This window comes from Salvia hispanica, chromosome 6 (genome assembly GCF_029641045.1).
Source record: "Salvia hispanica isolate PSC_SH4W2 chromosome 6, Shi_PSC_v1, whole genome shotgun sequence".
NCBI lineage: Eukaryota > Viridiplantae > Streptophyta > Magnoliopsida > Lamiales > Lamiaceae > Salvia > Salvia hispanica.
In genome coordinates this window covers 16,227,384-16,254,895 of record NC_142697.1, presented here as the reverse complement: position 1 = coordinate 16,254,895, position 27,512 = coordinate 16,227,384, and the positions used below count along the sequence as shown (strand labels likewise).

General features: G+C 32.5%; 2 protein-coding genes across 4 annotated transcripts; both read right to left on the bottom strand.

Annotated features, from left to right (window-relative positions):
• Nucleotides 1-8,530: 8,530 nt before the first annotated feature.
• Nucleotides 8,531-12,357, bottom strand: OXS2 (CCCH-type zinc finger protein with ARM repeat domain-containing protein). Its single transcript, XM_048104758.2, has 2 exons — nt 12,072-12,357; nt 8,531-11,031 (listed from the first exon to the last, which is right to left on the bottom strand). The coding sequence occupies exon 2, from the start codon at nt 10,960-10,962 to the stop codon at nt 8,836-8,838; it is 2,127 nt and encodes a 708-aa protein (XP_047960715.1). The 5' UTR covers nt 10,963-11,031; nt 12,072-12,357; the 3' UTR covers nt 8,531-8,835.
• A 7,443-nt stretch (nt 12,358-19,800) lies between these two features.
• Nucleotides 19,801-22,891, bottom strand: AGK2 (guanylate kinase). 3 transcript variants are annotated; one of them, XM_048107076.2, is made up of 11 exons: nt 22,510-22,891; nt 22,150-22,181; nt 21,905-22,015; nt 21,722-21,789; nt 21,501-21,630; nt 21,044-21,406; nt 20,705-20,826; nt 20,477-20,612; nt 20,352-20,397; nt 20,168-20,252; nt 19,801-20,093 (listed from the first exon to the last, which is right to left on the bottom strand). In XM_048107076.2, exons 2-11 carry the CDS (start codon nt 22,150-22,152, stop codon nt 19,982-19,984), a joined length of 1,176 nt encoding a protein of 391 aa, XP_047963033.1. In that variant the 5' UTR covers nt 22,153-22,181; nt 22,510-22,891; the 3' UTR covers nt 19,801-19,981. The 3 variants fall into 3 exon arrangements, with proteins under 3 accessions (XP_047963033.1, XP_047963032.1, XP_047963035.1); XM_048107075.2 differs by having other exon boundaries at nt 22,562-22,891; XM_048107078.2 differs by having other exon boundaries at nt 22,573-22,891.
• Between the last annotated feature and the right edge of the window lie 4,621 nt (nt 22,892-27,512).

The following is a 27,512-nucleotide window of genomic DNA, read 5'->3' as shown; positions in this document are numbered from 1 at the left end:
CATTGAAGATCCATGCTTTTTTTTTTTATCATTCTTTAGACAAGGTTGAAGATCCATGCATGATGCCAAAGTTAATAAAATTAACTGGCATTACTGTACGCCGATTATCAGTGATCGGACGGTGGTGAAGCCAATATTTTGACGAGGGCCCCAAAGCCAATGTTAACAGTTAGTACATGTATTTTTCGGTGCTAGACTGCTAGTAATGCCAGAAGTTATCTTATGTATCTTTCAATAAATTTTCTATACATTTTTAATCATAGATTTTCTTGATAAATTAAAGATTAATGTTAAAGAAATGAATCAAAGATAAATTGTTTTTTATAGTAAAGAGCAAGTTTAAAAGTAAATTTATATTTGCATAGAATTTGATTTTCTTAATGAGTACTACTCCCTCCGTCCGCCAATAGGAGTCCTGGTCACTTTTGCGCATTCGTTTTGTAAAAATGATAATAAATAGTTAAAGTGGAGAAATGATAAAATAAGAGAGAGAATAACCTAGATAAGACTCTTCTCAATATTATTCTTTCTTTTACTTTACCATTTCTCCACTTTAAATATTTATTATCATTTTTACAAAACGAACGTGCAAAAGCGACTGGAACTCCTAGTGGCGGATGGAGGGAGTATTATTTATAATATGTTAATTATAGACTATAAAATAGTACTAGAATTTTGTTAATAACAATAATAAAAATAAAAAATAAAAAACAAAACAAAACATAAGCAAAATGTAAAAAATAGAAAAATATAAAATCATAAATTAGCATAAGGAAACACAAAAATGAAATCAACATAAAAAGTACTCCTAGAAAAATATAAGCAAAACACAAAGAAAAACTAAAAAAACTGTAAAAAGGTTTAAAGAAGAATTGAACATAAGAAAGTTGCATCCAAAACTATTAAAGAAAACACAAAGGAAAAAAAAAACAGATAACTATAAGAAAAATAGAAAAAAAAACTAAAGACTTCAAAAGGCCCGAGGAAAACACAACGAAAAAAAACACCACATGTTAAAAGGTTTGAGGGATATTCGAACACAAGATAACAGATGGAGGTGACATGCAAACCCCAACAATCTGCGATTCTTCGTTATCATACAAATACACAGATAAAAGTTCAAATTGGTAGGGGCTCATGGGGCATCCTTGGCCGGTTGGCCCCTATGTAGTTTAATTGAATTGGTAGGGGTTATGGAGTCGCGGACGCAAGATTTTGATAATGGAGATCCAAGTTATCCAATTTCGCTAGATAATAATTTCGTAAGTGATGTATGAATATATTCTATAGGAAAAAGACAAATGGTTGGGGGCTCCAATGGAACTCCAAGCCCCTAGGTAGGTCCGCCTTTAGTCATGGGCATCCTTGGCCCCTATGTAGTTTAATCGACGGTGACCAAGCCATTATTGAAAAGCTAAGGCCCAAACTATTGTTAGTAACATAGGGGTTGTTTCCGGTGTCAGCATCGAAAGCAGTTGAGACATAGGGGTAGTCGACATCGACTAAGCATCAAACATCATATAAAGTGGAGTATTAGTGCACAATTGATAAAGTAAAAGAGAGATAGAAAGAAAATGTAATTGTACTGTTAATGGATAATGAGACTCACCTCATTAAAGAGAGAAAGAAGTTAGTACTAAATTAAAAATAGAAAGGGATATTTTTATGGGACATCTCAAAATAGAAAATGTCCATATTTTTATTGGACGGAGAGTATTTTTTTTCTACCTATCATTCCTACTAATGTCGATTCAACCTGAAATCCATGGTTTGGCTGGTGTAACTCAACAATTTGAGGAAAAGGGTTAAAATATTTATAGCTTTCAAATAATCATAACATGAATGACCCTAATTTAAATAGATCACAACCAGATATGATTAACTTGATATTAACCCGAGCCCATAGGGTTGACTCGAAATCAATTAATTATGTTAAGAGCATCTACAATAGGGACGGATGTCCCGGCAGACAAGCCCACAGACATCCCAAAAACACCTATTGTCATGTCATAAGAACATTCCACTGCACTGTCACGTCATAAGGACATCCTACTGCACAATAGCGGATATCCCCAAGGACAAGAACAATAATAAAAATTCACAAATTCACAAATATGCAATTTACGGAATTAAAATTTCGACATGAATACGGGAAAAATGCAACCATTTTATTTAAAAAAAACATACATATTTAAATAAAAAAAATACATAGTTCACAAAAAAAATCATCCCAAACCAAAAAAAGATTCAAACAAAGTACTGTTATGCCTTGAATCTGTATAGTTTGCCGCTAGCCGAACGGGGGTCTCGCTGTATGATATGTTTTTTTTGTTTTAGGCCTTCATTTTCGACGATCATATTGTGCATGATAATACATGCGTTAGCCGGTCGCTCGTCCGTGGTGCAAATGAAACGAAGTGCAATGAGCTGTATATATAGAGTTTTGAAAAAAAAAATAAAAAATTGGGATGTCAGCCGGGACGTCCGTCGTCGAGTCACTATGATAGCGGACGAGACGAAGGACATCCTGACGGACGTCCGCGCATGACCGCGGACGACCTCTCATCCGTCCCTGATGTCCGTCGAGCTGATGTCCGCCCCAATAGTGGACGTTCCGGGCGGATGACCTGCTCGCTGGTCGGACTTTGCAGACGGATGACACGCTCGCTGGTCGGACGTCCGCCGGGACGTCCGCTACTGTGTATGCTCTAAGATTTGAACTTTTATCACTTTTTTAAAATTGTTATAAGTTAGTAGCAGTATTTTTTTTTCAAATTTATGTAAATATATATTTTGGTTTCAAATTATACTGTTTATTTTATTATTTTATTTTTATGCTCATCATGGAAAATTATCTAAAAACAGAAAATGACAATTATTGAGGAAAATGTATTCTCATCTCCGTATGAGTTACATATTCGTTTGAGTTGAAATAACATTCATTTGTATATTTATTCATTTATTATATATGTAAAATTATCAAATGAAATATATTAATTAAAAAATTATAAATTTGTTGGTTCCAATTGGCCCGAATGGTTAGCCCAAAACTCAAAATGATATAGTTATGGTTAAAATTTTGTAACCGAAAATATAATATCTTTGTATGTGTATTAAAGTTTTTTTTCTAAACATATTTAATTGAAGAATTTAATGATAAAATGGTAAATAAATTAATTAAATAATACTCCCTCCGTCCCAATATAAGCGACCTACTTCTTTTGGGCACAGGAATTTAGGTAGTGTTGTTTAGTGGTGTAAAAGAGGTTGCTAATAAAGTAGATTAAGTGATGTGAAGTATTTTTATTTTTGAATTTAAAATGGATAGAATAATTGATTGTTTTTAACATTATTTATTTAGCTCTACTTATTTTAAGTTGTGCATACTTCTTATTAGCTGTACTGATGTTAAAATAATCGAACTAAATGTAAATTAAAAATTGAAATTGTTCATTAAATTAAAAATTGAAATTGTTTATACATTAAAATATTCAAACCAAATGTAAATTAAAAACTGAAATGGTTGATTCACATCAAACGTTGGCCATACAAAAACATGGCTTTGCAAATTCACTAAAAATAGGGGCGGGAGGGGGAGGGGGGGGGGAAATTCTTGCTTTTCTTTTTCCTTGTGCCACCGTGAGAGATTCTTTACCGCCACCGCCACCGGCAGTGGATTTATAGCATCCAAGGACATATGACAAGATAGGGCGAGTGAGGGGGCGTCGAGGGTTAACCCACCCGTCGTTGGATGGGTTAGGTTCGTCACTACCAGCAGATTCGTCGGAAGCCATTGATTGAGTGAGAATTTGAAAGAGAAAAATGCTAGATCTAGGGTTTTTTTTCCGAAGAGGCGCTACAGAGAAAAAAGAGATTGAGTGGGAAGAGAGAGAGGCGTAAAAAGAAAGTGATTTTGGATTTGGAGTGTTGGGTACAGAAATTTTTGGAATACATTATTTTAATGCTAATTGTAATAAGGGCATTAATTAAACTTAATCTAAATCATGTTTAAAATCCCTAATTTTTACTATAAATAGAAATGAGTCATGTATGTTGGGACACCCCAAAAAGGAATACGAGTAGCTTATCTTGGGACGGAGGGAGTAGATTATTTTCGATAGAATATTTTTTAAATTAAATTTCATGACATTATATGATATCTGTACGCATTGAACATTATCCAAGTCTATGGATACATATTCGATCAATTATCTAGTAAATAAATATATGTATTCTTTTCAAATTATTTAAGTAATGCAAATAAGTTAACTCATAGGATTTGTGTAAAATAGTTAGAATTTTATGAATATTAATTGTACGGAAAATAGAAAACAAAAAAGGATAATTAAAAGCAGAAAAGACAATAAGAACTGGAAAAAGCTAGGCATAAAAACAAAAAGGATTGAAACAAAAACTAGTTTTTGATTAATTTTGAAGATCGTGCATAGAAACTTAAGTTCCCTCCCGATTTTTCAAAATAAAAAACTTATAGAAGAATTGAACTCAATTCTATCTATAAATAAAATTGAGGGTCGTATTTTACTGTATTTAACAAAAATAATGAAATAAAACATACGAGTACTACATTATAACACAAAAAATGGGAAACCAATGTTATATACGTCGTCATATTATACACTCTTATGTATAGAGGAATGATATGCTACATATCTTATGTGGACTCCATATGTGAGCACCACTCTCGTTTGAAACACGTTTAGCGTTATTTGTTTCGATTTATCTATTTAGTTTAATTCTAATACATTAAAAAATATTATTATAATTTTTAATTTCACAAAATTTATAAAAATCAAAGCTTAAATTTAATATTAAAATTTTGTTACAGATGTGACTAAATATAATATCCTAACCTAATGGAGTACTTGATTTGATATTGTTTAATTCCAAATGCTAACCTTATGGGCGTGTTTGATAAGTTAGTAATACCAAGATAGAGAATTATATATGGACATTTCTAATGATTTGATATCATAGATAAGCTTAACTCAAAGCCCAATACAAGACAAGGGTCCTAACCAATCTTACCAAAATTATAATTTTAACCATGTTTATGTAACCCACCAATTTGTCAAGTTAAACCATGGTATATAATATACTTTACAAATTTAAATAATTTCTTTTCAATCAAACATCAACCAAAATAAATCACATATCTTGACATAAAGCCCGTATTTTTTTATCTTGTTTTACTAATCTTCTCATATCACATCCTTTTTATCTAAGTAAATCTTAATTATATATATAGTGCATCAAAATATGTGTACAATTGGTCTTTCCTTTTTCCGGATAAATCTAATCATTTTATTGCTACTATAGCCAGGTACACAAAGCTTGATTAAGAAATTTCTCATTTATGATTGATCATTTTCTCAATAATTACAGTACTACACTTATATAACAATATTGAAAATTTGAAACTTGTATTCTGGCTATTTTCTCCGACAAGCTTCAGCTCTCCGGTGTTTCGAGTTACAATATCTTTTTAATAATTTACAATTATTCTAATTACTTTCCCTAAATTACACTTGTCAAGAAATTTTCAATTTTTGTTACAATTATAAAAAAGAGTACTACAAACTTACAACCCCAAAAAAAGCTTAGGCATCAAATTTCAATGGATATCATTTCTGAATTAATTCTCGTTTGACTTAGCCACCTAAGGGTATAGGGCGTCATGACTCATTTATACTTAACAATTAAGCAATTTTTGGCAATTATCATGACGCATATCATGTAAAATAAAGTTAATTAAATCATTATTTTCTTAGGTATAGTTATGCGACCAATTCACCATTTTAGTATTGTAGTAAATCCATCTTATCTTCTTCATAGCGCGCATACTAAAAAAGATGTAAAGTATAGTACTCTTATTACAACTGCTAATTAAGATATTAGTGAAATATAAACTCAAAAATATTTCGATGATAAACTTACCGACTAAGCCATTTTAGTAATATTTAATTTCGTAAATTAATGTAGCTAGCTAGGTGTTTCTGGCCACCTAACCTTTTAGATACTACCTCAACTTTAATTATTTAACTAATAAATGTAGAAATTAATTATACATGTAAAATTGACTTCCAACATTTTAAATTAGTTCTTATGTAAATTAGTCACGAATGGTGACAACAATATGTATCTAACTTCTTCCCCAACACTTAATATGTACCAATGTTTTTGCCTGTTGTTTCTCCTACACACACACACACGGCTGTCCAATATTCATAATTATTCGAGTTTATGTATTCATAAGTGTTTACTAATTTCGGTTCAAAATTCAAGTAGTAAACAAATCTTGAAATAATATTGTTTTGAAATTGCAATAACATACATCACATTATGCATCATTATATAGAATCAATTATAAATAAAAGAAGACTGATTGATAGGTAACCTTAATATATGTTCTCAATTAGTAGTTGATTTTTTTTCCTTCAGAGAAAAGAAAAGTAAAGATATGCGCAAATGAAATAAATTAGGATTTTGAATAGGACGAGTCAGATAAAAGTGATGGTGACAAATTTACATAAAAACCAGAAATAATGGTTTTTTAGTGTTCTTCCCATATTTCGAAAGGGAAAAGGATAAGTGGGATTTATTAAGAATCGTTGATTTAGTCTCGTGTCGTTTGCTGGTGCATTGTGGTTTATCTCAATAGTAACCAAAATTAATTGGACAATGTAAAAGCTAAGTAAGCACCGAAAGCATGAGATGATCCAATAATGGACTTTTGTCTTTTTCTTCACATTTCTAGACACTTGTTCGTGTATAATTTTTCACATTTTATTTTTAATTATGCTCACAATCATCAAATCCATAGATTTCATATAATCAAATCATAGTTCATTAATTTTATTCCTCCTTTTGTTAAATACGTGACAGAGGCATGACTTAATCTAATAATCTTGGCATTAGTAAAAGTAGGATTATGTTTAATTTTTTTTACAAATAAATTTGAATGTTAATTGATAATTAAATTAAGTGGGATACACCCCACCGGAACACAAAGATATGAAGATCATATATTCGAATTGTCGCTACATAAATTAATAGTAGAATCTAATAACTTATCAACAATACTAAATCATGCCATGTTTGATGTTCGATGAGAATAATAATGTATTGAATGCAACATGCACTAATTAATTATGAAAGCTGTGCATAAATTTCCGTAAGGAATATTGTAGCGTTTGTTAGATGCTACCCTTTAACTAATTATTTATGCAATCCAAAAATCCCATACCTTCATCTTCCTTGAAACCAAAATCTATCGTTGGGATCCCAATAAATTAATCTTAGTTGAGGTTCCAATGCTTTCTTGAATAATCCCACTTATATAAAACATTACACTCCACTACCATGGGTATTAATATATTGTTAATTTATGTACTATGATAATGGCAAAATTAATTTTTTTAAAGTGGCTTCAAGAATGGATTTGTACTATTGAATCCAGGTGAAAACCAAGGAATAAAAGAACACCCCATGATTATTTGCTCCTATTTTATTTTATCAACAATAATATGAGTGTAAAATCAGTAGAATAATTCCAGCATGGGTCCAAGGCATTGTTTCTCTCTACTCATAAAGGAAATGGAAATAATACACCAAGTGTTGATGAGATATTTTGCTTAAGAGATAAGTATTCTCTTTTTCACCACTTTCACTTTCCAATATACTGTATTACCTCAAAAAAGAATACTTATTTCACATCTCCGAATTTACCCTTTTTTTCATAATATGAGTGCAGTAATAGCCAAATGATCATTACATCTTCCAAATAAATAAATAAAAGAGGATAAAAAACTGCAGTATAGTCAAACATAAGACCAACAGAGCTACAAAAAATATACTGCAAATATCTCTCACACTCCTAAAATGGAATCAAATCATAGTCAAGATTCATGCCATACATTATCATCATAATCATCATCCCTTCCAAATCAAGTCTGATTATTCCATCCAAAAAAAAAAAAAAAAAAGATAGCATAGTTGCTGGTGTTTCTATCATTCCACGTCCACATCTCATCTACATCTACATCTACATCAACCGTGAACTCTCAAATCCAACTTTTTAGCATGGAATCCACTGAAATAAGGTTCCATGCTTTCTTTATAATCCACTAGTCCTAAAATAAATACACACTACAAACACCACATGTAAAGGGAATTCCAGAAAGTGATACTTAACTTAGACATTCTAAGCAAATTGAGAATTTAGCATAAAGAAGGAAAGGAAATTCCACAGAACAAAAGGCATATAACGAAGATGATAACACAAACGAATCGCCCGTTATCTTGATGTTACATCAGTGATCAGATAATGCATTCCTTTCCTATCCTGAAATGAACTTATTCCAAGTCACAACAACAAAAGAAAGACTATATTTTTCAACTACATTAACTATGGCAAGATCACAACGACACCTCTAAGCCCTAGGGACACGTATTTACGATGACCCTTGAGCTGATTTATATTGGTAATTTACTAGATAAGAACATAACAAGGTAAGAAACTAGAAAATTCTTATATTTCAGTAAAACTGAGGATAGTTCTTCTCTAAACCGGATGTTTCTTCAACCATCTCGGCTGACTACTCATTCTTTCAACATCTAGTTTAAAAGAATTAATAAAAATAGCAACAAAAAAAATACTTATGTTTATCCTTATACTCAGACCATTGTCCTTTGCATGGCACTATACTGCCTTCTTTTGCTAAAGCTAGCAACCAACGAAATCCGAAACACAAAGCTGGAATCTTCACCAAAAATCTCATCAACTGGACCTAATGGTTTAGAAGAAAGATTCTGATATTACTGAGCCATGAGCTGATCAAGCTGCATTTGCTCGAGCCATGCACCTAAAACAGATTGGTCAACTTGTTCAATCTCGATATTCAAATGCGCACCTTCACCAGAGGATGTGGCAGTACCCGTAGCGCCAGAGACACGGGGCACAGATTTTTCCTTCATTTCCTGTGGGGATTCTTTAACGAGAGAGTGAACCCAAGATAAATCAGGTTCCTCACCATGGTTGAGAAGATCGAAAGAAGAAGATCTCTTCAGCTTCCCAAAGTCATCAGCATTGACACCCCACTCTGGTTGACCATTGGGGGACCCCCACTTCGACCAATTCCCCTCCATGGAGGCGACTGCAGCTGCAGCGTTCGAGCCAAGGTCACGTGAGCTTAGACTACGGAATTGTTGGTGCTGCTTCTCCTGTCGAGCTAGCATGGATACCCGGGCACTGATAGGTGAGATAGGCTCCACAGCACGAGGTGACATTCTTCCGGAAGAGGGAACTCCAAAAGGGCCCTGCAGTAGGGTGTGATCAACGTTTCTTGGTGAAAATGTCGTCTTGATTGGAGAAAGCATGCTCTGTTGCTGCTGCTGGAATTGGTTAAGGACAGCTGACTTGTGTGTAGGTGAGAAAACAGTTGATGCCAATGTTTGATCTGAATATCGAGGAGATGAGCTCTCCACCGAAAAAATTTCCTCCAGATTCGAAGGGGTTAGGGTTTTAGGACGAACAGAACGGTTCATCATATTAGCACTAATACTTGGCTGGGAGAGATGGGGCAGCTCATTCAAGAGCTGCTGCTGCTGCTGGAGATCCATATCTCCGAATGCATTCATGTCTTCAAATGGAATATCTCTAGCATGAAGAGACGAGCGCAGCCGACTAGATTGGAAGTTGCTTCCGGGTAAATGCAGCGCTGGAACATTTTGCTGGAACTGCCAACTTGGGTTTGAAATGCTGTTGGCAGATGGAGACATGGGCGGAGTGAACGGAGATGGGGACATGGCAGGAACTGAAGATGGTGAACCAGGAAGAAGGCTCATCGCTGCAGTGAAATCCATGGCATTGGCAGCAGAGGCATTGGATCGAGGAGAAGGAACAGCAGAGCCAGTGGAGACATACAAGGGTCTGAGCTCCTCTTGTGTGTGAGCAAAGAAGCAAACTCTTCTATTGCAGCTCGTCCCATCCTTGCATAGCCGGGTCCTGTACTGGGCAGGGTGCAGCCAGCACTCGAAAACCCCGTGAGCATATTCACACATGTCCCCTCTTCGACAAGCCCCCTTACGAAAATCTGGACATGGCACACAGCTGTAGTGGTACTTCCTAGGATCCCTTCTTCGAGCATTCTCACCGGGGTGAACGAAGGGGCACTCAGTCCAGTCGTGCGAGTAGGCACGTGAACAAGGCCGTACCTTGAAAGAAAACATCCTAAATTCATCTGTAGAGTAGATGCTGTTCTTGATGTCAGGTAAAGAAGGGTCAACAGGGTATTCTTTCTTCTCGGGGGCTGGGAAAGCAGGAAGATCATTGGATTTCATTCCCTCCGGAGAAGGCACTAACTCCGGAGAACGGGGGGACCCATTTGCAAGAGATGGTGAAAGCGGCGGTGAGTCCAGACTCGAAGCACCTATCAATACTCTAAGATGGTGCTCCTCCTCGAAGGAAGCACCCATTGTGAGCATCATTTGAATGGAATATTTAGTCGCCTGCGACTTTGGAGAGACAACAACAACATCAAGAGGCCTACGGCCATTGGCATCAGTTAAATTCGGATCTGCACCAGATGCCAGAAGCAGTTTCACAGCATCAACTGCATTAACCGATCCACCTGAAGCAGCACAGTGAAGAGCTGTGCTATTATCAACACCACAGTTGCGATTAACATCAACTTCGGGTAAGGAGACAATCAGTTTCAGAACATCAATGCTGCCATAAGTAGCAGCCACCATCAAGGGGGTTAGATGCTGCAGAACCATCTGACTCGAGCCATTTTGTCGCCCATACCATAGCCCAACCTCATCAACACTTGAAGGGTTGCAACCAATAAACTTCTTGAATCCCTCTAGATCATTGTTGGCAGCGTGTTCGAGCAAGCTTGTAAACGTGTCTTCAGTTTCAACATTCAGAAAACTAAAACTCATAGCTGCAGCTCCTCTACTGTCAAATCCAACAGGAGTCAAGATGTTCTATTTCCAGCTTCGGATATCCATCTGGATGACACAGGAAAACAAAAAAAATCCAGTTTGGAATCAGAAAGTGAAGTGAACAACAATACTCATCAAAAAATAAACACTACTAATAAAGGATGCCCTAACATCAAAAAAGCAAGAAAGATTTATTTGAACGAAAGGCTGAAAGCAATCAGATATCTGTGGCTCAAACAAAAGAAACTTATTATAGCATACAAGAGAGGAAATGCTATTTTCTGATAGAAAGGAATAAAGAGTACTATCTGTTCATATCAAATAGGATCAAATTTGCATAAAAAACAACCTTCAAAATCTAGTAAAACAATACTCTGTATATCATTATAGGAAAGGTAGTAAATGGTAAAAGTAAGAAGTGATCTTAACAACCAATTTCAAACTCGGAATACTAAGATTCCAAGCAAGAAAAGTAATGATATTCCGAAAGTTGATCATTGACAGCTTATACTATTCAATCTGGCAAACAAAACATCATGCAGTTATATGGAAAGAAACACTAAAAATATCGTCAATTCATCTTTTTTTAGCATCTCTAGCACTAATAAGCAACTGAATCTGTACTCGAATTCCAAAATTGTCAACCTGAATTAACTAAACTGAAATGAATTTTTCCATTCAATGATCACATAAGGAAAAAATATACCACCTCAAAACTGAAATCCCAGTACAAAAAAAAAACAGAAACTCCAAATCATAGCTACAGAAACATCAATAATCCATCAAAAAATGGAACAGTAGATACCTAATTCATCTTCAATAAACCCAAACCAGAAAAAGAAAAAGAGGAAAAACAACAATTTGAACCCTTGTATCATGCATGCCTGCACACTCAAGTTCAAAAAATCTAAACTTGATCAATTTTCTTACACATAAAACAAGTTCAACAAGGATCAAGATTGAAACTTTCATAAAGCGTAAAGTACAAGCACCACTACATACTGCATAAAAAAAAAGACAAACTAAACCACACAAATACACACTTCTCACACCACACCAGCAAAAACCAAGCACATAAAACGTTGAAAAAGGCAAACTTTCCTCACCATTTAACACCAAATTCAAAAGAGTAAAGATGGTTATCCCACAAGCTGCTGCAGCAGAAGCGTCATCGTTACTGTGTATATACGCTTAAAGTTAAGCGTGTGTATTGGTATAGGGGTTTTACAAATACGGGGAGGTGTATTCACAGATCTAGAGAGAGAAAGTGAGCAATCGAATGAGAAGTTGTGACTACAAAAAGAGAGAGCTTCTTCTTCTCCCCTCTTTTTTCTTCGCCATTTCCTATGCTAATGTTTTTTTGTTTATTCTCTCTCTCTATTTTAATAAATCAAAGAGGAAATCGTCATACCAATATTTATGCTGCATAAAAAAATAATTGAATACTGCCTTAAATTGGACTAATTTGATCTTTGCAATATCACTACCTTTTATTTAATGTTATTTATGAATATATTAAAGGTCTATATAATTAGAGCAAATTTTGATGTCAAATAAGATTATTCGCTTTCCATAGAGATAGAGCTCACCAATAAATTAATTTGTCAGATTTTTGGCTAAATTCATTCACAATTAATCTCCACCACTAATATAACACGATTTAATTGTAGTAATTTGTAACCAAATGAATGGTGTGTACTAGTGATAGCCGTTTTAAATAATTTCACCATTTCATTAATACAGTTTTTAAATAAAAATATTACTCTCATTATTTTATTTTTACTCAATTAATTTTCCACACAAAATTAAAATTGTGTAAAATTCATGTCGAACATAAAATGCTACACTTAAAATAAGACAAGTGTAGCAATAATAGTCTCTCTCAAATTATTTCTATTATATTCCTACTAATTTACAATTTATACCTATCATTTATTCATTTTTTATTTTATTATTATTTTCATTCTTTCTCCTACTTTATTCACTTTTTATCTTTATATTTTATTAATCTTTTAATAAAATCAGTGTCCATCCATAAGACTTCTTGGTGGACTGGGGAGTATTATTTAAATACGTACTAATACTTTTTCTATTCCCAGACAATAATCTTCTTTTTACCATTTTGCTTTGTCTCGCAAAATTAATTAATTTTTTATTTTTGGCAAGTTTTTCCTGTTATAAGGTAAAGATCTTGTTCCAAATATCTCTATTATTTTTTCTTTCTATCCCTCTCGTAGTATTTACCAATTTTGTATTTAAATTTGTGCCGTTTATAAACTTCTTGGAGTACTATATTTTTGAAGTAATTAATTAAAATAATTTGTTTAAAATCTCAATCTTGTGTTTTATGTAATCGAAATTTTCATCCTGAAGTAATTTACATCCGCGACAATATTATGAAAAGTAAAAGTGATTTTTTTTCCTAAGGGAGTGGTTGACTTAAATCACTTCATAGTCATGACTAGGATACCGTGCGCCGCGTAGCAGGTGATTTTAGCCGGAAAGGTTTAATTTACTGTTTGGTGGAATATAATGAAATTTAATCATCATGCAGATTCAGTTAATTACAAATGAATTTTCAATATTTGCGTACAATATTATTTTTTACACCAAAGTTTTAACAGTAAGCACACCTGTTGAAGTTGACGTTTGCATATAAGTTTGTTGAATAAGATCAATTTTGCGAAGATTTCAAGTAGTATCACTGTTATGCTACGGGAAATTAATTATATGGAGTATATAACTAAGTTAAAAGAAATACCGGACTTATATTTTTGGATATATATTGATAAACCATAATTAGGATTATCAGAAAATTTTGACAATTTTACTTTTGTGAATGTTATAGTATCGACTATTTATGTTGAGAAGTAATTAGATTATCAATCAAATCAATAACAAATACTAGCTCACTTAAAATCATATTGAAGTTTTCCTAAAAGAGACATGATCTTGAAGTCTTCAAATCAATTACTCCTTTACTCTACAATTTCCTCCTCTTTTTCTTTGTCATTTGTCTATTTCATTTTATGTTTTTTTAAATTGTGCAGAATGCACTTGTCTTCTTCCTTCGATAGAATATATCAAAACAATTGTTTATTTCAATAGATTCTTATACAATTTTTCCGTTTTAGTAAGTCATTGTATTTTGATTGTTTATTTCAATAAATCCTTGTACAATTTTTTCGTTTTAGTAAGTCCTTATACTTTGATTGTTTATTTCAATAGATCCTTGTACAATTTTTCCGTTCTAGTAAGTTCTTGTACTTTGATTGGATATTTCAATAAATCCTTGTACAATTTCTGTTTTAGTAAGTCCTTATACTTTTAGAGTAAAGGTTAAAATTTGGTCCAAAACATTCACTTTTTGAAAATTGGGTCCAAAACATTTGAAATTGTTATCGAAGTGGTCCTAAACATTTGAAATCGTTGTCGAAGTGGTCCTTTTCCGTCAAAAACTAACGGTCAACGCCTAATTAAAGATTTTTTTAACTTAATTAATACACTAATGCATAATTAATTAAACAAAATTAAATATAAAATTAATAAAATGCAAAAAATTTCAAAATCGACTATTTCTCCCTCATTTTCCTTCTCTTCAATCTCTCCTTCGTTCTTCCTAAATCGGAATCTCTATCTTCTTCTCTCTGGTGCTCAACGTCGTCGCGTCTTTCTCTCGACTGACAACGAGCAGGCAGAGGCGACGGAAGCGAAACCATCTTCCAGCAACAGCGACCGCGTCAGCGGAGATAACAACACCGGACCGCCGAGAAAAAATTGAGAGAGAGATGAGGAGGACCGAAAGAAATGGGGGTTGATGGCGACAACAATGGTGGACGGTGACGGTTTTGATCTCGGACAGCAGCAATGCGGAGAAATACACGATGACGACGATTTGTAGAGGAGCAAGCAGAGAGAGAAAGACGCGACGACATTGAGCACCAGAGAGAAGAAGAGAGAGATTCCGATTTAGTAAGAACGAAGGAGAGATGGAAGAGAAGGAAAAGGAGGGAGAAATAGTCGATTTTAAAATTTCATACTAGCATTTTATTAATTTTATATTTAATTTTTATCTAATTAATTACGCATTAGTACATTAATTAAGTTAAAAAATCATTAATTTGGCATTGACCGTTAGTTTTTGGCGAAAAAGGACCACTTCGATAACGATTTCAAATGTTTTGGACCCGATTTTTAAAAAGTGAATGTTTTGGACCAAAATGGTATTCTGGCTATTTAGGACCAATTTTGACCTTTATTCTATACTTTTATATTCGATATATTCAAATCCTTATTTAACGGAACCGTTAACTTTTTTGTTATAAAATAACACATCATATATTAATTATTTAAATATATTCTACCTAATAAAAAAAACAAAACACAAACAAAATAATAACAAAACCTAAAATGGCAGAATATATTTAAATAATTAATATATGATGTGTTATTTTATAACAGAAATGTTAACGGTTCCGTTAAATAAGAATTGGAATATATCGAATATAAAAGTAAAAGGACTTATTAAAACATAAAAATTGTACAAGGATCTATTGAAATAAACAATCAAAAGTACAAGGACTTAAGGATGTGTTTTGCGTAGAATATATTACTAATACTTGATATATTTATTGTTTATTGTTTATTGTTGTTGTTTACATGATAAATGCATATCATATATGCATCTCTAAAATGCCTGTAGTACAACTCCCAAGCTTAATTATTCCTAAGTTATGGTTACCATTACCTATAACTCAAATTAATACTTATAATTAGACACCTTACATTTAAAAGAAATAGTTAATAAGATCTTTTTAGTCAATTAATGAGGTTAGTTTGTGTTTTTAAAAACACCACCTTCGCATTTCACTTTTGGTGTCTCAACTAAAATTAAGAAATGCAAATGAAAGCATCCCGAAAATGCAACGGATTAAGGATGTAATAGACAATTGTCCCTTAATTAAGGACTCTTTTCTTTTCTTTGGTTTAATTATCATGTAACCATCTAACTGATTAAACATTCCTAGCTTTTATTACTAGTAAATTAAGAGGAAGACTCATATTGTACAAATTAAAGTATAGATAATCGATAAGGAAATAATGTTCACAATAACGAATAAGCATAAATTTAATAAAGACTTCAAATAACAAAATGTATACCCCTCGTTTTTGAAAATATATCTCATTTTTCGATTAACTTTCGTTTACATTTCTTAAATCTATATCAGAGTTAGTCAAAGTGAGATTTTAAATTATTGATGAAGTTTTATTTGGTAGTAGTAGAAGTTAGGAAATGCTACAAAATAAAGTTTATAATATCATGATTATTATAATTATTTGTAAATTGTAGTAATACATTAATTTCAAATAACTAGCTGGGAAACTGAAAAGACAATTTGCAAATCATAGAACGAACATCAGGCCCAAGTCAATTCTAGTTCAACATTACGTCAAATCAAATCAGTAAGGGCAAATGTAAAATTATATTTATTTTAAAAAGTTATACTCCTTCCGTTCTATGTTAATGCAGTCATTTTCTATTTTGAAAAGTTCTAAATTAATTGAATCATTTCTATTATATGCAAAAAGTAACTCTCTCTCCATTTCTATTACTCTTTTCATCATCTATTTAACACACTATTCATAAACTTCATGTTCAAAAGAAATATCTCTATTAATAAGGAACGGAGGAAATACTTTCTAGTGTCATATCCATGATCCTAAAAGGAAAGGGGCTTAATAAAATTTAATGGAAGCTAACGAAGGGGGCGTCTATGGAAAATCTACGACCGGGTCCATAGTAGTGGATCACCGGGGAGGGGCAATCGCCCCTCCTGCCCGTCCCTAGATCTACCACTGGTACCTTCATCCAAAAATAATATACACATGAATGTCATTAGGTTACTATATGATTCAATATCATATTGATTATTCTTTTAAAATTAAGTTGTGCGATTATTTTAATTGAAGGGTAGCTTTGACTTATTATTATATAATTATTCATCTAAAATTAAGTTGTAAGTAATAAGATTCAATTTCATAAGCCAAATTAACATAATAAATATTCAATCATGAGATATAATCTTGAAACATCTTTAAACATTACGTACTACTAAAAAAAGGTTAAAAATATTTTTAATATAATTAAGTATCCTAATTTGTGATTATAAATATACCGCCAATGATTTAAAAACATTTTTATTGATGGTGTTTTGACTAAAATTAGGGGATACAAATGGAAGTATCATAAAAAAAAAAGAAAATATTTCTGTGATTCAAATAGTTTGTCCCTAACTTATAGACCACTTTTTTTTCATCCTAAATTGCATTTCTATGTTTGTGTCCTTAAAAGGTACATATATGTAAATGTTACAATATAATTAATGCTATATCCCTATATGGAAATAAGATAAACTAAAACTGCTCGCTCTTGTGAATTGCGATACAATTAACCCTCAAATTATGAGGAGAACGTAATAAAAGGTGGAAAAAATTATACCTGGACAGCATTTGAAAAATGTTTATTAATATCTGCTCAATTTTTTCCGGATAAATAGCAAATGGTGAGAGGAATGAAGTAAAAATGGTTTATGATAGCTAAAACAATAATATGATCAAATTATCGATAATATTCGAAAAGGATATATATTTTGTGCTGGATAGAAATTGAATAAAGTTGGGCTGTTCGAAAAGGATATATGTCATGAGTTGGATAAAAATTGAATAAAGTTGGGCTACTAATTAGTAGTGTTAAAATAAGGATGTGTGGTGCATTTCGATTATATTGGCAAACGATCCATTTAAACACAATTTGAGTGAAGGTATAAAGAAAAAGAGTTAACTACAAAAAGATACTACTCCATAATGGAGTTTGTACATTTCCAGTATACGATAGTACTCCTCACGTCTCATATTATTCGCACTTTTCATTTTAGATAGTAAATTTGAGATTGATTTTTCAGTATAATTAATTTAGTATATTAAATATAATAAAGGATCATTTAATTAATAAGAAAACACTTCATTAACTCTAATATATATTAATTAGTTATCTTAATTCTTACTTAAAATAGAAATCATATAAATAGTTTGGGAGGAGTCGAATAGAAAAGTGCAACTAACATGGGACAGATATAGTAGAAAATAACACAATATCATGATCATCAAAGATTTAAAGGTATTTGGACAAATACTGAAATAGCTGAGGTAATTTTGCGCAATTATATTTTCAATTTTTAAATGTGATGGAACTAATAAATAGTTAGTGTTTTCCATGAATTACCTAATCTTACCATTTAGGGTCACATATATTTATACATCTTGAATCATTTTTAGATATCATAACTTATCAACTAATCCTAATTTGTTGGTCTAAATAGAGCGTACGTTCATCAATCTCCTAAGGCTAAACAATCCTACTACTAATATGTTGTCAACACAACAGTCATATAAAAGTTTTTTTAGTTTTATTACTATCATTCTACTTCCACCTAATTAATTTCGTCATTCAATCATATAAAATACTATACTTTCGTGGTATCATGTTTAAAGGGTATATTTATAATGTTGCAATCGAATCAATGGCCTTGATAAAATGCAAGTACTACATGCATTAGTTTATAGTAGTATCATTTACGTGCCCATTTTGGAACGGAATCATTGATAACATTTCGTATAACTACAAAGTGTATTAATACTAACATAGAAATAGATTAAATTAAAATATTTTCCACTAGAGCTAATATGAGTTTTTGTAATTCGAAAATAATGAACAGGATTGAATGTTTAAACTTGTAAAATTAATCAACGTATATGCATTTTGTATGGTACAAATATTTTATACGAAAGTAAATACGAAGAGTTGTGTTCCAAAAGCCAAACTAATTAAGTGCATTATCTAGTCTAGCATCTTCCTCTTTTTCTTTATTTTTTTGTGATTTTGATCGTTAAAAGAAAAAGAAAAAAAGAGACCGATTATTTGTTGGGTGTTGTGGATTATACACATGTCATGAATTGCTTGCTTCGGCAACTACTATCACCAAATGGGAATTTTTAGATGTCACAAATTTGTGATATCACCCACAATTGTGGATTGCATGGGCCACCTCAAAATATTATCACCATTTACTTCATAATTAATTTACTTTTTTTTTTTTGTGGGTTAATAAAATATAAAGGGTATGCATACTACAAACCTATAGTGGGATCTTATAGGGTACATTATTAAGTAGGGCATACAGCTTTTAAGTTATTAAATGATACAAAACGTCAAATTAAAGTTAATACTAAGCTTACCCATAAACTTGACACGATTACACAATTTAGAAGAAATTCCATTATTTGTGTTTTAATTTAATTTTGTAATTTTGAATTAGATTTGAATTTGTACATGAATTAATAATTGATTAATATGAGTGATTTATTCCATATGGAACATTATCATATCTTCATTTCAGTTTGAATACTAAATCTCAATTGAAATAACTAAATTAGTAGCGAATAACATCGAGTAACATAAAAGATTGGACAGAAATTCCGAAGACTTGTTTCATAAAACAAGCATCCTGGCCGTATGTATCGATGGGCTTTTCTGCTCGGCCAATAGATACCAAACATGGGCCGTTTTAAAGCCCGAGTTACAATAAAATGCCAGATTGGCCCACGAAGTCTTTAAATGTTGGCTTGGATGTGTTGAGTTGTTTTCACGAAAATCTTTTGGTCACATGAAAAAAGTGGTGTGTCCTACCCTTCTCTTCACCAAATGAATCTTTTCCAAGAGACATTCACATAGTTAAATAGGAGAAAAGTTGATGCAAACATCAAGAGGAGTTAGACTAAAAGGAAGCAACATCAAATTCATAACTTTAAAATATAACAATTAGCCATTCTTAGCCGCACCCACAGCATGCTCTCTCTCTTTCTCATTCAGACCACACTTCAAAATTCTATGCTTCAGAATCCCAACTCAGCTTTCACTAAAACAAATGTGCTGAAAAAGATAAATAAACAACAATTGTTAGCCAAGAAACCCTAGCTCAGAGTCAGACAGCTCTTCCGCTGCACCGATCTTTAGGCCCCTTGTCCTCCCAGGCGCCCCGCCCCTGATCAAACCCAAATCCAGCACAAACCTACAACAACCGAGCCATGGAGTCAGAATCGCAACACTGAAACCACCATCACAGCTGCAAGTAACTCGAATTACCTTTCCTGCTCTGCTGCGCCGCACTTCATCACTATCTTCTCCCCAATTTTCAAACCTGTGTGTTCTACAGGAACATGGACCAACTCTAATATCGGATCACACACGCAAAACCAACAATCAATACGAGCTGTGATAATAATGGTAGCTAATGAAACTAGGCTAACACATTGGGAAACTAACTGACCTGATTTTGGGGTGGTCTTGACAGCATTTGTGAGGCCTAAGAGCACCTAAAGAATGCAAACTTAAGGGCTTAGATTTTCTACTCGTATGATTACATAAACGACATGAACACCAAGGCAGACTCACCTTAAGCTTTTCATAGCATTTCTCAAGATCATCGTTAACCAATATATGATCAAAGAGGCCAGGCGATGCTCCCTGCTCGAGTTCCGCCTTAGCATTCCTGAGTCGTTTTTGGATCTGTTCCTCAACCTCAGTCCCCCTGCAAACAAGAGTCGAGCATCTTTACTAGATAAAGGAGCATGTAAGCTGAGTGTCAGGTGAGAAGGAGAAATTGTCTTAAGCCTAGCAAACCTTGCACGAAGGCGTTTCTCTAGCTCCTCAAACGAGGGAGGACAGATAAAGATAAAAATGGCTTCCAGAGAGCTAGTCCTCACGGATCTTGCCCCTTGAACATCAATGTCAAGGATACATCTCTACACGAAAATCACACAAGCCATCCTTAGGCTTACAACATAAACAAGCATTTTGATTTTATACAATCTTTACTCAATATTCTAGATTAAGATCATCAATTCAGATATAACATATGTTTTCACATCACATGTTCCATGCCAATACTCAAGATGACCCACAGCATGAAAATGCAAGTGCCCGGCCAATTTTAACTCAGCAAAGGAAGGAGCTATATACCTTTCCTTTCTCAGCAACGACATCAACAGCTTCTACACTGGTTCCATATAGGTTCCCATGGACAGCTGCAAACTCGAGGAATTTCCCACCATCTATGTCTCTCTCCATGACACCACGCTCACTGAAATGGTAGTGGACTCCATTCTGCTCATTATTCCTTGGAGCACGAGTGGTGTGGCTTACTGAGAACCCAAACATCAATGGAAATTCTTCCATCAGTTTGGCAATGAGCGTACCCTTACCAACACCGGAAGGACCGCTGATGACAATAGGTTTTTCAGCTTCACCAATCACTCCTTTACTCCATGCAACCACCTCAGTCCCCAATCTTGCCTTCTGTTCTCTCACAAACGCAGTATTAACCTGTAAATCAAGAAAATGGATGGTATGCTAAGCATTGGGAACAATGTAGATTCAAAACGAAAAACTGAGAGCAACTGCATTCTCAAAGACCAACCTCCAGAAACCAAAAGCAATCCTCAGAGGACGTGCCCCCCCTAATGACCAGAACTCGATCCTGATCTAAGACGACAGCTGAGTGGCCCCTTGATGCCTTAGGTTTTGTTCCCAACACAATGGGGAAAACCCTACAAAGTTAACAAGCCTATTTATTAGCTCCCCTCTCAGCTAAGCAAAACTACTACAGAGCAAAACGAACAGACATACTCAATGCCTCACCATTCATTAGTCGACTTATCAAAAACACGAACAGCCAATGATTCGCTCTTAGGGTCACCAATGACATACTGGTGTTCAAAAGACAATCCGAAAAACAGTTATAACCAGGCATTCTTCAACCCGATAGGGTGTAGATTTTCATAAAAACATGAATATTTTTCAAGAAAATATGGCTAACCATACCGTTCTATTACAACCAACATCAACAGCAGTTTCACACCCCTTCGACTTCAAGTGAAAACCGTTGGTTAAATTACTCTTGAGATCCTCCACAAGAAAAGCTGGAGCTTCCCCCTAATCGTAGCACAATCAACACAACAAAGCATTGGAAAATCAGATAAATATGCTATTCTATTGCATTCTAAGAAAAAAAACATTGTTCATTCCATATGAATAGAAAAACAACAAGATAATTGATATAAACTCACCATAGATTCAAGCGATTCAACACTGACTGGCTCTGTTAAACGACAAAGAAAATGAATGAGACCAAGATCGCATCAAGCTATTCCAAATCAATAAAAAAAGCACATAGCTATCCATCTAGCCCTAAATCAATACATATATGATACCTACATAGATAAATAAGTATGCAATGAAATAAACAACACATCAACCAAAAACGTAAATGAGAATGGTGGGTGGAACAAAATGCAAGGCATACAATAATTTACAGATTTCGAAACGGCAAAACCCACATAATCATCCCAAATCATACAATCGCACCCATAAAAAAGCAGAAATGTTCCGCGAAAAATGAAAAAAAACACAGGAAACCCAGCTCCCACCTAGAAAAAGTGGATCAGATATTAACTTGGGAGAGAAAACAATGAAGAATACATATGAATTACTGCAAATTGGCAGAAGGGAGCTTGGCTTGACGTCCGTTTCGTGCGGGGATGCGCTATTTAATATTTCTCCTTTTGAATCGGGGAAATTAGGTGTAATGGGATTGGAAACAATCGTGAAAAGGAGAGATTCTTGAAACAAGATTGAAGTTTTAGTATTGAATGAGTCAGAAAACTTGAACAAGGAGAGCTAACAGCCGCAATGAGAGACAAGTTTCTCCCACATTGCAAGCCCTCGTTTTTATAAATAGACTTTACTCCCGTGCGCGTGAGAGACAGAGTTGCAAATTTGCAATTCGGTTCAGGAAATCTTTAAGGACTACATGTCGGCTTGGCCTCTCTTTCTGCTCTTTTTCCCTTTTTGTTGTTTCTTTCAAATTTTTATTTATTTTTACTTTCAGATTTGCAAATATTTCTTGTGGTGTGTTTATTTTTTTTTTCAAGGAAAGCTAATTTCAGACACATCATTTAATAAAAACTGACTAAAATAATAGAATTGTTTTAATTGTATGGACGCAACTTGTATAAATATAATTGGTTGGGGTTCATATGACTCATGTTTTGGTATGATGACATTGGTACTCGACTCTAAGATAATGCCACGTGTTAGCAAACATGGCCTATTTGGTTACTCCATTTTATACTCCCTCTCCATCTTAATAAAAACAAAATTTTTTGAATGGACATTACTTTAATACAGTACGTAATTGATAAAATTAAAAAAATATATAAAATATTATGTGTGAAGAATGAGTTTTACTTTTAATATTAAAAGAATATATTAAAAATAAAAAAATATAATTTTAAAGGACAAGCTAAAATGATAATAATTTTTCTTTTACCGTAACGGATGAAGTAATATAATTCGTTTATTGTGATTTTTCTAAGCTCAAATCTTTGGATCGATGAAAGTAATTGGAGAACTTTGGCTTCAGATAGTCCAGTTAAATATTTGTCATTCTACAAATATGAGTGATTGTCATTAATATGTATTGAATAAATTAGATGCTAATTTTATTGTTAGCTAGTCAACTAGCTTACTAGTCTGAAATTCGAAGCGTATTTGATAAGTTAGTAATACCAAGATAGAGAATTATATATAGACATTTCTAATTATTTGATATTATAGTTAAGCTTAACTCAAAGCCCAATATAAGACAAGGGCCCTCCCCAATCTTACCAAAATTATAACTTTAACCATGTTTATGTAACTCACCAATTTGTCAAGTTAAGCCATGTTATTTAATATACTATACAATTTTAGATAATTTCTGTTTTATCAAACAGCAACGAAAAAAAATCATATCTTTGACATGAAGCCCGCATTTATTATCTTATTTTATAAATATTCTCATATTCCATCTTTTTTATCAAACGAGTCATTAAGATTATAATTAAAAAATTTGATGTGATAAAATTATAGTCTAAGTAGCCCATGTCCAATTAGCTCAAAATTTATCCAAAACTTGGTAGATTGACCCGATTAAATATAACTAAACTACAGATCCATTCGCGAGATTGATGGCGACTTAGTGCTTATGACATGGTCATAAAACTATTTTCGTGATGGATTCCATTAATAATTAAAAATTCAGAAGATCGCAAAATAATAGAACAAAATCTCGGTTATTTCTTATTTGAATTCTAAGTGTTTCCAAAGGCGGAACATTTAGTCGTATAAAGTGCTAATTCTTGGTCTCAATTTAAAAACAAGATACAAAACTCATGAAAAGTCAAAAAGTTGTTAGTTGGGATGCACAAAATCTAATGAAACTACTTGCTCAATTTGATAATTCAATCGTAACTGAAAAAACAAGAATAAGAATGTTCCGTTCCATGCTACATGGATGATTACGATTCGTAGTAATTTTAAAAATCCAGAGCTGGCAATATTGACAAAATGAAAAGGCTAAAAAGTAGTAATACTTTTAAATATTATCATTATCCGAAAATTGTACTAAGACTTGACTCACTAAATTAATAAGATAGGTGGAAATCATATGATGAAAAGGCAAGGAAATTTTCCATTTAAAGGGAGTATGATTGGTTACTTTAATGAGTCGTATTGTCACACGAATTAATCCATTATGATTTATTATATTTAAAAAATTAGAGATGTGTAATTTGTTTTCTATATAACTTTAAAATAATTAAAGAATAAAACTTTTGTTTATATGTAACATGTATATAATCACATTAATAATGAGTTTTATAGTATTAGAATCAAATTAAATAAAAAGAATTGATACTAACGTGGACTAAAAGAGAGCTATACTTACTGATGGTGGTCACCTAATATATATAGGATTTGTATAAGTCCTCATAAATCAAAGGCAAAATTTAGGTACCGACACATTAAGCCTTTATTTGTACTTTTATGATATCATCAGTTGTATCCATTTAGATCCAATAAAGATCTAGTTTTATTTTTAATTTGTATAAAAGCTTGGGTCCGGTTAGGTTTGAGATTTTTTTAGTTTAATTGAGAATTGAGATGCATTTTCAGCCATTCATTCACAACACTATCGAAATGTCAACTGCAAGTAGATTATGTCAACTCGGGGGTATTATCATTAATAACCGGCACATCAAATGTCAACAATTTATAGTTGGCATTATATGTGTATAGTTCACATGAATTGTATACGTAGTTGACATTATATGTGTGTAGTTGATATGAATTGTATATGTAATTGACATGTATTGTACACATAGTTGACATTATATGTGTATAGTTGACATGAATTGTATATATAGTTGACATTATATATGTGTAGTTGACATGAATTGTATACGTACTTGACAAAAAAGAAATTTTAAAAATTAAAAAAATTAAAATTAAAATAATATATTTATTAAACAAAATGTACCATGGAATTACCACTCTTTCCTTTCATAATTAATTAATCTAAAAATATTTTCTATGTGATAAATTCTGGACCACTCATTTAATAAAAATGAATGACTGATAATACATCTCAATACTTAATTAAACTAAAAAATCTCAATTGATCATAAAACCTCTTTTGCTCTATAAAAGCTTTGTTTATCATATTTGGAATACTAATGTCTCATCTCATGCGATTTATGATTGAACATAAAAAAAAGTGGACGGCAAGTTTGACTAAGATGTTGGGCCGTCGGCCCAGATATATATGTAAAGAATGGTATGTGAATGTTTGGGCTCAATGGCTTCAAAAAAGAGTTTGAGATAGAAAGACCATACTACTTTCTCTTTCGAAAAAATAAAATATTAGTAGGAGTACTATTTTTGTGCTGTGTTGAGGCTTATGCAATAAAATGTTGTGCAATGGATCAATATCGAAAAAGGAATAAGACATAGACATCAATTACGATTTCAATTTTTTATAGTGGCACTAGAGAAATGTTATGTTAGTACCTTAGTATATTTATCTTATATTTTATACCTTATGCGTATCATTTATTTTGATCTTTATACTTACAAAAATATTATTGACGTTATTAATTTATAAACTAATTGAAATTAAAAGTTCGATTTGTTTATTTTTTCTATAACCTCAAACAATAAATTAATAAAATAACAAATATAAATTTATGTTTTATGTCATTTATACATTTAATAATATCAATAACAAATTTGAAGGTATTATACTTCAATTAAATGTATAAAATAAAATTAATTACATTCAATATGATTTAAACGAGATTGCATACAAATTGACTATGTAAGTGTTACATTTTTAGCATTTGAATATACTTCGTAAGAGGCACGTACAAATTAATTAGTTAAATGTATAGAAGAATAAAAACCAAAAGCAGTGAAAATACTTTTTTAAATAGGAATATGATCATTTGTGTTATTCAACTTAGGGGCTTCTTTGTATGATAGAATGGAATGGTGGAATGGAATGTGATTCCTACTTTCATTCTATTCATTTGCTTGGTGTGATGGAATGAATAAGTGAATGAATGAAAATGCAAAGGAATTTTAAGGAAATTGATATTCCATTCCACCCTCATTTCACTCCATCATACCAAGCATATGGATGATGAGCTATGTCATTTCATAAGAAGTAAGATGGTAGGATGGTAGCAAAGTTCATATAGGGAGACGCTTAACAGTTCATATACAATTTTCAATATATTTATACCCATGTAGATATTCATACATGCATATTTATAATAAATACTCGTATAAATCATCTATGATATCTCAAAATATATTCCCTATGTCTCAATAAATATAATTAGTTTTAGACACGAGATATTATACAATGATGTTTTGTGAGTTAATGAGAAGAGAGTAAAGTAACATAGAATAAAAAGTAGAGTCGGTGTTATTTTCAATTTTAAAAAATATTTTATTTTTAATAAGATAATCAATAAATATTTTATTTTAATGTGTTAAATAGAGTATAATCCATGAAATGGTATGGATAGAGTGGGGGGACCCTAAAATCAGAATGCCATGAAGAAAATAGACAGTGCATGATGCCATGGCATGATGCATGTCCAATAAAGTGGTGCACTCAATCTCAATCACTATACTCAAAATAAAATTTTACCCCTTTTATGTTTTTTTATTTCCTTAAAGTATCTTTATTTATTAACTATCATTATAGGGCTACCACAAATATTACAAAAGTCAAGTGCAAGCCCACATCATTACACAATTTGCCATGCACATGACCTTGGTGGACACATGAGAAATACACACAAATCCTTCCAAGGAATATGATCCTTCCATGGACAATATAAAATTTTATGCAGTACTATAATTTTTTAATGGTGGTAACAAAATGTCAAAATGGTCTTTGGTCAATTTTTTCAGAAGCAAATAGTACTAGTAGTTATTTACATGCTCTATATAAATTATGCACTACTTAAATTTATTACTAAATGTGATTTTTTTGCAATACGAATCTAATACTAATAAAAAAGTGATGGGCATCATATGATCA